Source organism: Camelus dromedarius, chromosome 29 (genome assembly GCF_036321535.1).
Source record: "Camelus dromedarius isolate mCamDro1 chromosome 29, mCamDro1.pat, whole genome shotgun sequence".
NCBI classification, from domain to species: domain Eukaryota; kingdom Metazoa; phylum Chordata; class Mammalia; order Artiodactyla; family Camelidae; genus Camelus; species Camelus dromedarius.
This window is the reverse complement of record NC_087464.1, coordinates 5,382,428-5,397,268: the sequence shown is the minus strand read 5'-3', so window position 1 is coordinate 5,397,268 and position 14,841 is coordinate 5,382,428. Positions and strand designations below refer to the sequence as shown.

The 14,841-nt window shown below is 43.0% G+C and overlaps 1 protein-coding gene across 1 annotated transcript in view; it reads right to left on the bottom strand.

Annotated features, from left to right (window-relative positions):
• The window catches only part of TARS3 (threonyl-tRNA synthetase 3), a 38,428-nt gene that overhangs the window by 9,614 nt on the left and 13,973 nt on the right, over positions 1–14,841 (bottom strand). The window contains exons 9-13 of the mRNA XM_031440463.2: positions 14,414–14,560; positions 13,379–13,477; positions 6,817–6,983; positions 4,979–5,141; positions 1,747–1,884 (exon numbers count right to left, since the gene is read on the bottom strand). Of these exons, the coding sequence (XP_031296323.2) occupies positions 1,747–1,884; positions 4,979–5,141; positions 6,817–6,983; positions 13,379–13,477; positions 14,414–14,560 (714 nt within the window). The remainder of the gene's footprint in view (positions 1–1,746; positions 1,885–4,978; positions 5,142–6,816; positions 6,984–13,378; positions 13,478–14,413; positions 14,561–14,841) is intronic.

Sequence of the window (14,841 nt, the reverse complement as noted above, 5' to 3'; positions counted from 1 at the left end):
TACAGCTCAGTGGTAGAGCGTGTGCTTAGCATGCACGAGGTCCTGGGTTCAATCCCCAGTACCTCCATTAAAAATAATAATAATGGAATAAATAAATAACTTAATAACATACACACACCCCAGAAAAAAAAAAAAGAACAAAACACACATCTCAATTAGGGGGGGGAAAAAGATAATTTACTAAACTGTTCCAGTGAATTCCAGGTAAGTGTCAGAGGGGGTACTTTTGGCGCGTAAGCCAATGCAGGCCCGTCTGCCCTACATGGTTCTCAGCTCCTTATGTTGCAGGGTGGGGGTGGGGGCCTCCACACATTAAAATACAAGAAAGCACTGACCTCACTCCCTTGTGCACTATGTGTAGGTGCTTAGGAAGACCAAGGGGGCAGGCCTGGCCATCACTCTTGTGCTTCCCCTCCACCGCTGTACATGTGGCTGGTGGGGACTGCCCCCTGTGACACGCAGGGGTGTGGAGGCAGGAGGCCCACTTTGGTCTTCACACTGAGCCCTATTGAGTCTGTCAAGCTAGGCTGCAGTTAGGACGCTCAGCCCTGACGTGACCGGGCACACATCCGGGTATGATGAAGGGCTCTGGGGGTCTCCTGGCTGTGCTCCCTGAGAGCAGCATCTCTGGGGAGCACCTGAGCACTCCCAGGTCCCTGGCCAGAACACTGTCAAAATACCACCTAGACGCCTGTCACCACCCAACACTGGTGCCTGTGAGGGGATGACACGTGGGAGGGAAGGGCCTGACGGGGAGGGAAGGCAGTGCTGAGGTCTTGGGGCCAAGGCCAGCGTCACCCAGAGAGCTGACTCCTGGGGTCCCAGCAGCCTCTTCCAGGGTCTCTGTCAGAGTGGCTGAGGAGCCGCTCCTGGCCAAAATCCCAGGAGGCTCCTTGGAGCCCTAATCCTACTGAAGCAGCAGCTTCCCTCTACTTAGGAGCAGAGAAGGCCACCGCGTCGCGGCATCTCCCAGGCTGGAGGCCACCCTCCCCCGCCTCTTTCTGAATGGAGGAGAGACTGTGGGGTATGTTGTCCGAGGAAAGTAGGCTCTGCTGCAGCAGGTAAGTGACAGAGAGAATTTCAGGGGCTCCTGGGGGATTAAACACCAAAGAAAGGCCAGGTTTGGGGGGAGAGCATTAAGGCAGCAGCCAGTGTGTCTCTGGGGCCTCTAAATCAAGGTCTCCTCTTCTCCCTGCTGTCTGTCTGTCCTTCCCCAGGTGAATCAAGTCTATTTCCCAAGAGCACTGGGGAGCTGGGACTGCAGTATGTGCTGGGCTCCAGACACATCAGTCTGCTTGGAATTGTGTGGCTGAGGGGCTGGAATGTTCTCTGGGATCTTAATGACTCAATGCAACTCTGGAAATGGATGCAGGAGAAATCTGAGGTTAATCCAGCTCCAAGGAGCTAATGGATCTACGTCAGTTCCGGCGGTAGAGGCCAGAACAGCTGTCAAAGAAGGAGCCCAAGGATTTCTTTAAAAACTTATGAAACTGGTGAATAGGGACCAGCACTAAAAAGAATATGAACAAAAATCTGATCGAAACTAAAGTGCAGGACAAACGTAAGGGACTGTCCTTATCATTGTTTAGAGGAAAAAAAAAAACAAAAAAACTGGATTAACTATATTCTACAACCACATTTATCGCAGAACTTCCAAGTTTTAATTTCCATTGCAAACCATCACCTCCTCATGCAAGGTATTTTCCTTATTCACAAAAACAAAGGTAACACTTTGTTTCTTCCTACCTTTTCAGCTTCATCCCATATCTCAACCTCTCCTAGAAAGTTTTCAGGCCTTGTGGACAAAGTTAATTGAAAGGAGAAGCCAAATGTTGAGTAAACAGACTGCAAAAACTGCAAGCATCCTTTTATTTCTTCTTCAATCTGAAATTAGAGTAAATGAAAATGACCTTAAATAGAAAATCAAATTAAATCTATTTATGGCATTAAAAAAATTCTTCCTAATGTTAGAGCAGGCAAGTAGCAAGATATGAGCAAAGAAAGGGGACATAGGCCAAATGGTAGGAACTGGGCAAAAAAGGAGAGGGACACGGGGCCAAATGCAGGAAACCCTACGTCATGTAAACAATAGGAGTCCCTTGGCAGAGGGAAAAAAAAAGCAGGAAACTCTAGACTGATAAGTGATCACACATTTTGGGGTGACAAGTGTCCTGGAGGCCAAAAAAGAAAGGGGCTCCTCCTGACTGCTGGGTGACTGGGAGTTCTGCACCCTAGTAGGCTTCCTCTGATGACACCTTGCCTGGGAGAGGTGGGAGTGTCTGACCTTTACTGACCACACGCTCATAAAGGGTGGGTCATTACTGTGGAGTGGTGGTAAAAGTCTTATCTCCCCACCAGACCCCTTTGACACCACTCAAGCAGGAAGCGGAGGGACACCTGGGAGTGCTAGGTGAGGGAAGAAGTCCAGGCTCCTACTAGGTCTCCACTGACAGTATGGGGTGGGCATGAGGTGGGGGAGACAGGGTGTCCCTGTTAATGCCTGGCAGGGATGTGCAGAATTAGTGTTATTTCTTCTCTAAATGTTTGGCAGAATTCACTAGTGATTCCTTCTCGGCCCAGAGTTTTCTTTATGGGAAGGCTGTTAACTACCAATTCAATGTCTTTAATAAACACAGGACTACTCGGATTATCTACTTCTCCTTGAGTAAAGCTTGGTAGTCTGTGTCTTTCAAACAATTGTTCCATTTCATCTAATCTGTCAAATTTCCTGCCATAAACTTGTTCATAATATTGCCTTATTCTTCTTTTAGTACCTATAGAATTCGTGGTAATATCAATTCTCTCAGTTCTCATATTTTTAATTAGTGTCTTCTCCTTTTTTTCCAATAAAACTAAACATTTATGAATTTTATTGATCTTCCAGGAGAACCAGCCTTTGGTTTTACTGGTATTTTGCATTGTTTTTCTTTTCTTTTCTTTTTTTTTTATTTCACTGATTTCTGCTCTGCTGTTACCTCCTTTCTTCTGCTTACTTCTGATGTAACTTGCTCTTCTTTTTCTAGTTTATTAAACAGAAGCTGAGTTTATTGATTTGAAAACATCTCTATAAATGTAGGCATTTAGGGCTATAAGTGTCCCCTATAAGTACCATTTTAATGGCATCCCACAAATTTTGATGTAATGTGTCTCTTTTCCACCTCATTTGGTATAGAGCTGACCCCTGAACAACCCCCACATGATCAAACCCCTGCATATCACTTTACAAGTCGGCCCTGTGTCTGCAGCTCCACATCTGCAGATTCAAATGGCCGTGGGTCATGCAGGACTGTAGCACGTGTTTGAGAAAAACTGTGTATAAATGCACAGGTGTAGTTCAAATCCATGTTGTTTAAGGGTTAACTATGTCACATTTTCTAATTCCCCTTTGATTTCTTATTTGACACATGGGTTATTCAGAAGTGTATAATTCATTTTCCAAAGACTAAGAGATTTTCCAGATAGCTTTCTATCATTGATTCCTACTTCAATTTCACTGTGGCCAGAATACATATTTTGTATGAATTAAATATTTTTAAATTTACTAAGACTCATTTTATGGTCCAGAATATGGTCTATCTTGGTGAGTGCCCTGTGTGCACTTTCAAAGAATGTGTCCTCTGCTGTTATTGACAGGGGTGGGGGGTGGTTCTGTAAATGTCTATTAGATCAAACCATTTGATTGTGGCCCTTTGCCTGACAATTTTAGTTTGAAATAACATGAAAACCTAAAAGAGTAAACTCTAACTCTTAGGCAATACTGAAAAACAAACACATTCAAAATTCTACCAAATACCTTAAAATAGTCCACTTAATGTAGTTAGGTTAATATAATTGGAGGAGGCTTAAAAGAAAAAAGTAATACATTTCATGTCAAGCAAAACAACCCAATCAAAAAATGGGCAAAAGACCTAAATAGGCATTTCTCCAAAGAAGACATCCAGATGGCCAACAGGCACATGAAAAGATGCTCAACATCACTAATTATTAGAGAAATGCAAATCAAAACTACAATGAGGTATCACCCCACACAGGTCAGAATGGCCATAATTAAAAAGTCCACAAATAATAAATGCTGAAGAGGGTGTGGAGAAGAGGAAACCCTCCTATACCGATGGGAATATAAATTGGTGCAGTCACTATGGAAAAAACTACAGTGGTTCCTCAAAGAACTAAAAATAGAGTTACCTCATGATCCAGCAATCCCACTACTGGCCATATATCTGGAAAAACCTCTAAATGGAAAAGATACATGCACCCCCATGTTCACGCACTATTTAGAATAGCCACGACGTGGAAACAACCTCAGTGTTCATCGAAAGATGACTGGATAAAGAAGTTGTGGTGTATAGAATACTACTCAACCTAAAGAGTAAAATAATGCCATTTGCAGCAACATGGATGGACCTGGAACTCATCAAAGTAAAGGAAGTCAGACAGAGAAAGCCAAATATCACATGATATCACTTATATGTAGAATCCAAAATCTGTTACAAATAAACTTACTTACAAAACAGAAACAGACTCACAGACATAGAAAACAAACTTACGGTTATGAAAGAGGAAAGGAGGCAGGGAGGGATAAATTGGGAATTTAGGATTAGCAGATACAAACTGCTACATATATAATAGATAAACAACAACGTGATTTATGTCCCAATGTATAGTAATAAAATTGCCTTTACTTTTGATTTCTATTAGTGACTGACCATTAAAAATAATTTGAAATTGTATCAAACAGAATGTTTGATTTTTCAGAGAATTATGTTCCTTTATAATAAAATAAGTACGTTTGAAAAAAAAATTCATGTCAAGAGATTACTGATCTTTGACCCAAACTGGAGAATCACAGGATGTTAGAGCTGTTGGACCTCAGAGACAAGACTGAACACCTTATTTCATGGAGACTCAGGATTAAGCAGTGTGTCCAAGGCGACGTACAGATTCATGCTGACCACGCTTCACCCAGGTTCCTGCTCACCTGCTCCACTGTGCAGAAGATGTGAGCGTCGTCCTGCTGGAAGCGCCTAACGTGAGTCAAGCCACTTAGAGTTCCTGACAGCTCATTTCTATGAAGAACTCCGAAGTCAGCATATCTAATGGGCATTTCCCTCCAAGACCGCGGACGGTGGGCAAACATCAGACTAGAAAAGACATAATAAGACACAGCTGTTACTTCGCACAGAGAAGATTAAGTAATTGTCTAAATGTTCGTAAGTTATAATTAAATGACTCAGGACTTGTACACACTTTATTCTGGTTCTTGGATCACCAGTTAACATCTTTTCCTCTCCTGTGAATGACTGAGCCTTGAATTTATGTCACTGCAGCACTCTGAGAAAGAAGTCTACTGTCTCCTCTGGAAATGCTGCTCCCTATTCCCGTTCACCAGTGAATTTCCACCCACCATTTACAATTCATTCCGAAGGCTACTTCTTAAGTAGATCATCCCGGACACCTCCCCAGACAGGGCTCCTCAGCCTTTCCTCCGGCTCCTAGAGCAGCTGGCTCTGCCGCTGCTTTGACCCTGGTCTTACTGTTTTGTAACTGACAGTCTGTCTACTTGTTCCTACCCGGCTCTGCTCATGAGCTCCAGGAGGAGATGGGCTGGGTCTTAATCATCTCTGTTTCTAGCACCAAGCACTGCAAGCCCTCAGCTGATGTTCTCCGTTGGATAAAAGGCCTCTCTTCTGCAGAAACCACCCCGGCGCCCATGTCCCCGCACCCCAAGCCCCTGAGGTCCTGCTTCCTTACCCTGAGACATGAAAATACACAAGTACATGCTCTACTTTCATGCAGCTCTCTTACAATTATACTGAAATCCCAGGCTACAGCTTCAAGTGGGGCCCAATGGAACTGAGTTAAGAAGCTGTTAACGTGGGGTTGTAGAGAATGCAAAGCACTAGGTTAGCCTCCACCTTCTGTTTAAAGAAAAAGAGGTTACAGAAAATTTACATATCAGTTTTCAGAAAATTAAAGATAAATATCTATTTTTCACATGCTCTTATCATCAAGTTAAACTTCTTAATTTAGTCTTTACCGAAAGTGAAAGCTTTCTTCAATGTTCAGAGGTTCGTTTTAAGTAGTTATCCTCCAAGGTCAATTCACTGGAAAGTATGTCACAAAACCTCAACAGCTGTGTTATTTTTTCTGGAGAGCTGTATTTGTTCACTTCCAATTGTAAAATCTGCTTCTCTTACAAGGCTGAATTTGCATACCAAGTGCCTTTACGATAATTACATTCACTCAGAGACTCTAAGATAACATTGACGGTAAGGTGCACCGTTATTTTACGTACCAGTAAGAAAGAAACAGCCCGTTAATTAAAATATGACATAACATTAAGATGCCAGTTATAAGATGCACCCCAATTTCAGGGATGTTGAAATGTGGGGGGAAAAGGCATCTTAGAAACAATGAAATCCAGTAATCTATTATGATCTCACTGGTCTTGTTATAATCAACCCATACAGGGTATAAGAACTCAATGTTCTACTAATATGCATCTCTGAAGTTTATTACTATTAGGAAGAGAAATATTAAAATAATTTGTAATTGATACCTAATATTATCCTCTGCAAAGTACAAAATACTAAATAGTTCCCAGCTAACATTCCACACTTGCCAAAGACCAAACACATTCTAAAAAGTAAATTTATTCTCCAGAATGAAATAACTTGGTAAAGATGATTACTCACCATCACTCTTCAGATTAAAGGAGTCATTTAATTCCAAAAAGAAAAGTAGCACTAAAAGCTCACTGTGATGAAGTCCGCTATGTGCTCATACGCAAAGATCTGCTTCACTTTTAATACTCACCAGTGCCCTGGACAATTGATGGGTTTAAGGGCAAAGGTGTCCTTTTCGATACCAAAGGTAAACATGTTCTCAATGTAATGCTGCCAGTGGCCCGAGGCTTCCCAGAGTTTACTGTTGTATATGTTGGGCGAAAGCACTTCTGTGAAGTTACGTTGGTGATATTCCTCCTTCAAGAGAAGTGCATTTAAAGTTAAAGGCTGCTATGACAGATCACAATTCCCAGCAAAGTCCCACTGTGAACAAATATTTGTAAATTCAGGATTATGTCATACATCAGTTCATGGTTAATGTGTCCTCAATTGCAGGTGTAATACTTTATCATGAAAGAAAGATTAATGTATGCTCAGTATAGTTTCCTGAGAGAATCCATTTCTGTCGTTTGAAGCAGCTCAGCTAGGCAGCCTCTGCAGCTAACACCCTCCCCAGCGGAAGGCTCTGTCTATCTGGCAGAACATGGGTCACATGGAATGGGTGGTGGAGGAAGGAGGCTCTGATCAACTCAGACCTTGTATCCCCTACAGAGCTGGAGCTGGAACCACCAAGTTTCATCATCTCTTCCCTGAACACTGACAGTGCTAACGTCACAATTTAGATTTTAGCTGTCCCTGAGCTGACATCACTGCATGACGATACACTGGCTGATAGGACACTGCGTGAGGGAACAAGCAACTTCAAGCAAAGGACAAAAATGCACACTGAGTAGCAAGAGGGCTGGGCCATGCTGGTGATTCTCCTTTGCCACCACCCATTTCTTCCCCTCTCTGTCCGGCTCTGTCCCCAAAAGCCAACATCTCTGTATTCCAACACCATGTTTACTTGCCTTCTGACTTCTGGTTGGGTTTGACCAATGGGAGGTTCCAAAAGATTCAGAGTGGGAGAAGAAAGGTCAGGGTATTTATTCCCACCTCCCCTCCTTCCTGGCCTCGGGTTCACCGTGCTCTCCAGTGAACCAGTGATCTCCAGCTTCTGACAGTTACAATTACACAGTTACGGCTTCACATTATTCCTGGGGTCTGGCCACACTGGTCCTTCTCCTCCCCTCTTCAGGACTCGGGGTAGGGGTGAGGGAGTCCTGCTGGGGGTAATCCTGGGTGCGTTACCTTCTCTTGTCAGTTACCTCCGCCAGGCCCAAACCTCCATAAGCACTTCCTCCCCTGGACTCTCTTCAGTCAACCCTTTAAGTGCGCCTATCTGGACTCGCTACACAGGAGGTAAATGTTCTGGTATCTTACATGCCTGCAAAGACAGGTTTGGTTTGGAAATGCACCGAGTCCAGGGCTGTGGGGACAGAAAGCAAAAATTCTCCAAGTGGGTTATTAGCGTAATAACGAGGGAGCAAATCCTCCCTCCTACCCCTGGTTACAGACGGGCATCACGGATCAGCTGATTTCAGGAAACCCAAAAGGAGCTGGAGAAGGGAGTTTCAGAAAAGGAACCCCATATATGTTGCTAGTGGGAATATAAAATAATAGCCATTCAGGAAAACAGCTGAGCATTTTCTTAGAAGATAAACACAAATCTACCATATGACCCTGAGCTCACACTGCTCCATGTATTTACCCAAGGAAAATGAAAGCCCATATTCATATAAAAACCTGTACACAAACAGGTTTACAGCAGCTTTATTTATTTATTTTTTAAAAGGTGTTTTATTGATTTTTTTCAGAGTAAGTACAAATGCATTTACTGTTTTTTTTTTTTTTGTTTGGTTTATCTTTTTTTGAGGAAGAGGGGGGCAATTAGGTTTATTTATTTATTTAATGGAGGTACTGGGGATCGAATCCAGGACCTCATAGGTGCTACACATGCACTCTACCACTGAGCTCTACTCTTCCACCACAGCAGCTTTATTTGTAATTTCCTAAAACTGGAAGCAACTCAGGTGTCCCTCAGCTGGGGAATGGATAAACAATCCGTTATGTCCATATACTGGAATACACTAGTTAGTACTGACAGGCGTGAACCACTGATTCTACCCCCCTAGATGGGCCTCAAGGCTGCTATGCTGAGGGAAAGAGACTAGTCTCAAAAGGGTTAAACACAGGTATGATTCTATTTATAGGCTAGAATCTTAGGGATGGAGAACAAGTCAATGGGTACGTAGGACAAAGGAGGAGAGGGTTGACTCTCAAAGGGCAGCATGAGGGCATCGTGGGGGGTGATGAAATTGCTCTGTATCTTGACTGCTGTGGTGATAACACAGTTCTGCACAGTGGTTGAAAAACTGTGAATTTTACTGTATGAAATTTTAGAACAAAAATTTTTAAGGGGGTAAGATAGAGAAAGAATAGTTGAGGGACATGGAATACAGCAGAAAAGAACTTTCAGGAGAGTCACAAAAAGATGTCCATTCAGAGAAAGACAAATACCATATGATATCACTTATATGTGCAGCCTAAAAAAAAAAAGACAAATGAACTTATTTACAAAACAGAAACAGATTCACAGACATAGAAAATAAACTTATGGTTACCAGGAGGGGAAAGGGGTGAGAAGGGATAAATTGGCAGTTTGAGATTTGCAGATACTAACTACTATATATAAATTAGATAAACAACAAGTTCATACTGTACAGCACAGGGAACTATATTCAATATCTTGCAGTAACTTATGGTGAAAAAGAATACAAAAACAAATATATGTATGTTCATGTATGACTGAAGCATCATGCTGTACACCAGAGATTGCCACAACATTGTAAGCTAACTATACTTCAATAAAATATATGTATATACAAAAAAAAGGTAATAAATCTTGTAATGTTAAAAAAAAAAAGTCTACAAATAAATGCTGGAGAGGGTGTGGAGAAAATGAACCCTCCTATACTGTTGGTGGGAATATAAATTGGTGCAGTCACTATGGAGGACAGTAGGGAGATTCCTTGAAAAACTCAAAACAGACTTACTATATGATTCAGCAATCTAACTCCTGGGCATACACCCAGAAAAAAATATAATTCAAAAAGACACATACACCCCAATGTTCACAGTAGCACTATTTACAATAGCCAAGACATGGAAACAACCTAAATGTCCATCAACAGATGACTGGATAAAGCTGTGGTATATTTATACAATGGAATAGTACTCAGCAGTAAAAAAAAAAAAAAAAGAATAAAATAATGTCATTTGCAACAACATAGATGGACCTGGAGATTATCATTCTAAGTGAAGTAAATCAGACAGAGAGAGAAGAATACCATATGATATCATTCATATGTGGAATCTAAAAAAAAGACACAAATGAACTCACTTACCAAACAGAAACAGACTCACAGACATACAGAACAAACTTATGGTTACCGGAGGGAAAGAGGGTGGGAAGGGATTAATTGGGAGTTCGAAATTTGCAGATACTAAATACTACATAGAAAATAGATAAACAAGTTTCTACTGAATGGCACAGGGAACTATATTCCATATCTTGTAGTCACCTATAGTATGTATATGTATGACTGAAACATTATGCTGTACACCAGAAACTGACACGTTATAAATTAAGGACTTGAACGACAGTGAGGGAAAGGTTACTGGAAGTTGAAGAGAGGAGGACCCCTGTATGTGGTGCTGGAGATGTGGTAACACCGTCATCCCACATAACGGGGGAAGCAGAGTACCCAAAGAACTCACAGATTTAGCTGTGGGACGTCTGGGCCGAATGTAGAAAGAGCAACTGACTTCTAGGTGTCTGTGATAAAATATAAGACACAAAGGCTAGAGAGAGTATTATTAAGTTTCTGAGACAAATTTAGAAGAAGTGTAAGGGTGGCAAGACCCACTGGGCTCAAAAATAGAACTTTCTCATCCTCAGACTCTCCCAGCAAAAGACTCACAGGACTCTTCAGGTCTAAGATCAACCCACGTTAGAACCTGAAGATAAAGATCTTAAGGGCGTGGCTGTGCGCCCCCTATGAAGACCTGAGAATGAGCTGGGTACCTCGCGGGACATCTAAAAGTCTTCAAACCATGCTTTGTAGACTCTCCCGGTTACAGATGAAGGTTTTTCTATTTGTAAGTAGTATCTCACAAGGCCTCTTGGGCAGCCCCTGGTAGAGAAAGATCTATGCCAGAAAGAGACACAGGTGTGGTTTTTATCTAAGCATTGATTATAACTGTCTGTAAAAGGCCCCACGAAGTTCTTAAAGGAATGGTACCAGCTCGGACTGGAAAAGACATGAAAATAAACGAGGTCTTTGGACCCCCAGCCTTCCACAGAAGGAACCAAGTTGAGAGCACTGAGGAAGCGACTCAGAGGTCCACTTGGGCCACTGCTTATGGAAAGTGGAGGATAACTCAGACCTGGAGCCCAGAGGGAACAAAACTGAGTCCTAATTAAGTGTGCTCTGACCCTGAAGCAGGGAGAACTGGTGGGTAGCAGGATTTCTGTAGATCAGTGACTCCCAGTGCCTCCGACTCCTGCTCTTTGATCGGGAATGTCTACTGCAGCCTCTTCCTCCATCATCACTTTATAATTGGGGGAGGGGGGTTGGAGTGGCCCAGAGATAGCTTGTCTCTCCAGTTCACAGGTCTTCTATCGAAGAGAACTGTCCCCTATGCTATCCACCCATGGGATCAAACCCAAGGAGCCTCCTCTGCTCCTACACCTAATTCAGAGGACACATTACTGGCTTCTGAGCCAACGTGGCAAACAGATGAGACTTGAAATTGTTTCTACTCAGTAGTAGAACACATTCAACAGGCAGAACTGACTCTCCTCCAGTCCTCTGGGGCTGAAGAGACAACCAGCCACCAGACGGTCAACCTCAAGCCCCACAGGGCCCGCCGAGAGACAGGGAGGAAGCAGGGGTGGACTGTGTCTTATCCAAACAGAAGCCCAGCCTGAAGGCAGCTCAGTCTCTAACTGGACTGAGTGATCGTCCTCAGTCCTGGCAATGGGTAAACGCTCTAGACTTCTGCAGTTATCTTTATACACAACATCTAGCATACAGAAACTGATCAGATGTGGGAAGAGGCAAGATCATATAAGAGGAAACCAAGAGAAGCGAAGTCCCTGAGAGTTTTTTGTGTGTGTGTGGAAAGGCCTATGTCTTCAGACAAGGCTATCTGGGATTTCAAAGTTCTCCCCTTGTCTGTGTCTGCCAAACACTCCCAAGCCTCAGAGACCCACACCGGCCCACCGGTGCCCTTACCTGAGCATAAAAGACCACTGGGTTATGTACATAAATGGCTGTACAATTCTGCAACCCAGACAATCAGGCCTTGGGCCTGGTCACCAGCCACGCCTGCATCTATAAAAGATAAAAGATTCCTTTCAGGCCACCAAAGAGGCTTTCTGTTTATTCCCCACACATTTCATCCCGCAAACCCAGGGGCTGCATAGATTTTCCAGCAAAGATGGCACAGTGAACACAGCAGTCAAGACGGCCATTACCGCCTGCTGAAGTCTCTAATGATCTTCATGATTCTTCAAGTCTCACGTGGGGATGGAATGTTTGTGATCTCCTACCACAGCTAAGCCCTGGCCGATCCCTCAGGAAGGTACGTAGCCCAGGAGATGGAGTCCAGGGAGGCCGGCCTCCAGGGCACAGAGAGAGAAGAGGAGGAAGGAAATGAGTCAGAGAATAAGAAACACAGTCCGTGCACTTCTTCTCAGAAGTGACTGCAGGAGGTGCTCCCCTAGACAAGAGGGGTAACAAGGAAGAGGAAGACCGGGTCAGGAAAGAGGGGAATCAGTACGGGAAAGACACCAGGGGAATGGCCGGGATGATGATGGAAAGAAGTCCTGAGATACCAGTTGGCAAGAATCTTAGCAGCAAGTTAATTCTAGAGTGAAAAGACCAAATTTGGGGGAAAGAATTACTCAGAGATTACCCAAATCATCAGAATATGCCGCAAGGAGTTTCTGAGTTTTGATAGAAAGTTGAGGATGAAGGATTGATTGGCATGGAGAAAACTGAGTAAATAAAAATTTTAGGTAACTATTAATTATAGGAAAGACAAAAAAAAGTACAAGACAGGAAAGGCAATCCTAGGAGTCCACCCAGATCACCTCTGAACAGTCTCTACATAGTCCCAGGGAAGACTTTCTTTCTAACCTATGAACTTGGACCACAAGTAGCTCTTTCACAAAATCATTTTTTTCACTCTGCCTTGGAGCTGCCGAATCACCGGGAAGTCACATTACAGACGACAGAGGAGCACGAGTGGTCCACGGACCACATTCTGAGAAGTAATGCTTCACAGTTTAGCATCCTGTGCCAGGTACAACACCCCGGCCTTTCTTCTCTTCCACGGGGAGTTCCACTCTTGGTCTAAAATTTATCTCTGTATCATACGTGCTTAGAAACTTACATGGACAAGACTTTCAATTAATGAAGTCCAAGAATGAATTTACTTAGAGAAAATACAAACTCTCTCCATGTTTTTAGTAGAAGGCAGGATGCAACATTTCCCTTTTAGTTTGAAAATTCTTAATATTATTAAAAAAAATAGTAATAATAAAATAAAGTTAGTAGAACTCCTTGGCCATTTTACTAGGACAGAAAATCGTACAATGTAAAATGGAGGGGAATAAGAATAAAATATTTTAAAAATTAACTTACTCGTATGAACTCCATCAGTGTATTATAAATGAAGGCTCCTTTAGGAAGAAAGAAACAGCTTCCAGGACTTAGATCGTGGAAAAAGAAAAGTTCTTGTTCCTAGAATAAAACAAATTGCATTTCAAGTTTCATGGTCATTGCTTAATATTTACTGTACATGTGTGACACCCTAGGTCGAGTCACGCATTCAGCTGTTTCCAGCTGTAACAACTGACATTCCAAAGTCCCTCAATACTTGACTCTATATGTAATAGCAGGTGTCAAATAATGACTTGTACTTCTGGTCACGGAGCTTTGAACTGAGCTTCTATTTTAAATTTACTGCTCATTCTTACTTGGCACCTTGGAGTACAGATCCCATGGGGAGATAATATGACAAAAAGGTCAGAAAGTCCCCTGCTGGAGGTGTGCTCTAGTGATGGTGATCATCACCGTGGCTGTCACACTGAAAGCCTGCACAGGCCGGCCACCCCATCCACGGTCTGTCCTCGAGTCACTCGGCAAGAGTCAAGGACAGGGAGTCCACAAGTGAGTGCCTGGCCCGTTGAGCAACACTGCTCCCAGGTGGCAGGCTGAGGGTTAAACCCAGGTCTGACTGCTTTCAAATCGTATTTCTGCTCTGTTTCCCAAAGACAGAGTATATTATCAAGTATGACAATGAAAGAAAAAAACATTTTTATACTGTGATTAAAAATGAGAGAAAGGTGCAATTTTTAAAATCTAATAAAAAATACAAGAAGTAAAGAGTCTAGAAGACATTTGAGGTTTTAGCATGAAAGGACCCAACAGCAGACTATGGGTACCATCAAAACAGAGGCAAGAGAAGAGACAAAGAGGTATTAGTTTTAACACAATTTAGTCTGAGAGGGAGGCTATAGCTCAGTGGTAGAGCGCATGCTTAGCATGCATGAGGTCCTGGATTCAATCCCCAGTATCTCCACTAAAAAAAAAAAAAAAGAACGAAAGAAAGACAGACAGTTTAGGCTGAGATGCAATCGTGAACCAGCTCAGCAGTGCCCAGTGCACGAGGCCCACCTTCCCAATATTCCTGTGATCTCGGTTCCTGGCTTCCTCCTGGAGCGTTTCCCAGGCTGTCATCATCTTGTTATCCGGAAAGGATATCCCATAGACCCTCTGCAGCGCTTCCATTGCAGGATTGCCCTCCCAATACGTGGAGGAATGCTAAACAGCAAACAAGGTTTGGCGAAACATATCAAACACTTGGTCACAAATAAAACTGCTCAGAAATGTGCACAGGTGGCCCTCTGTACCCGTGGCTCTGGAACCCATGGATGGAAGTCGCAGATGCAGGGTCCAGCTGACCCATGCCACTTCATCTGAGGGGCCTGAGTTGCCCTGGATCTTGGTCCCAGCAGGGTGTCCTGGAACCAACATCCCTCAATGGATGACTGTGCACAATTTTCCACCATAACAGCAACAGGGCTTACTTAAAGATGATTTTT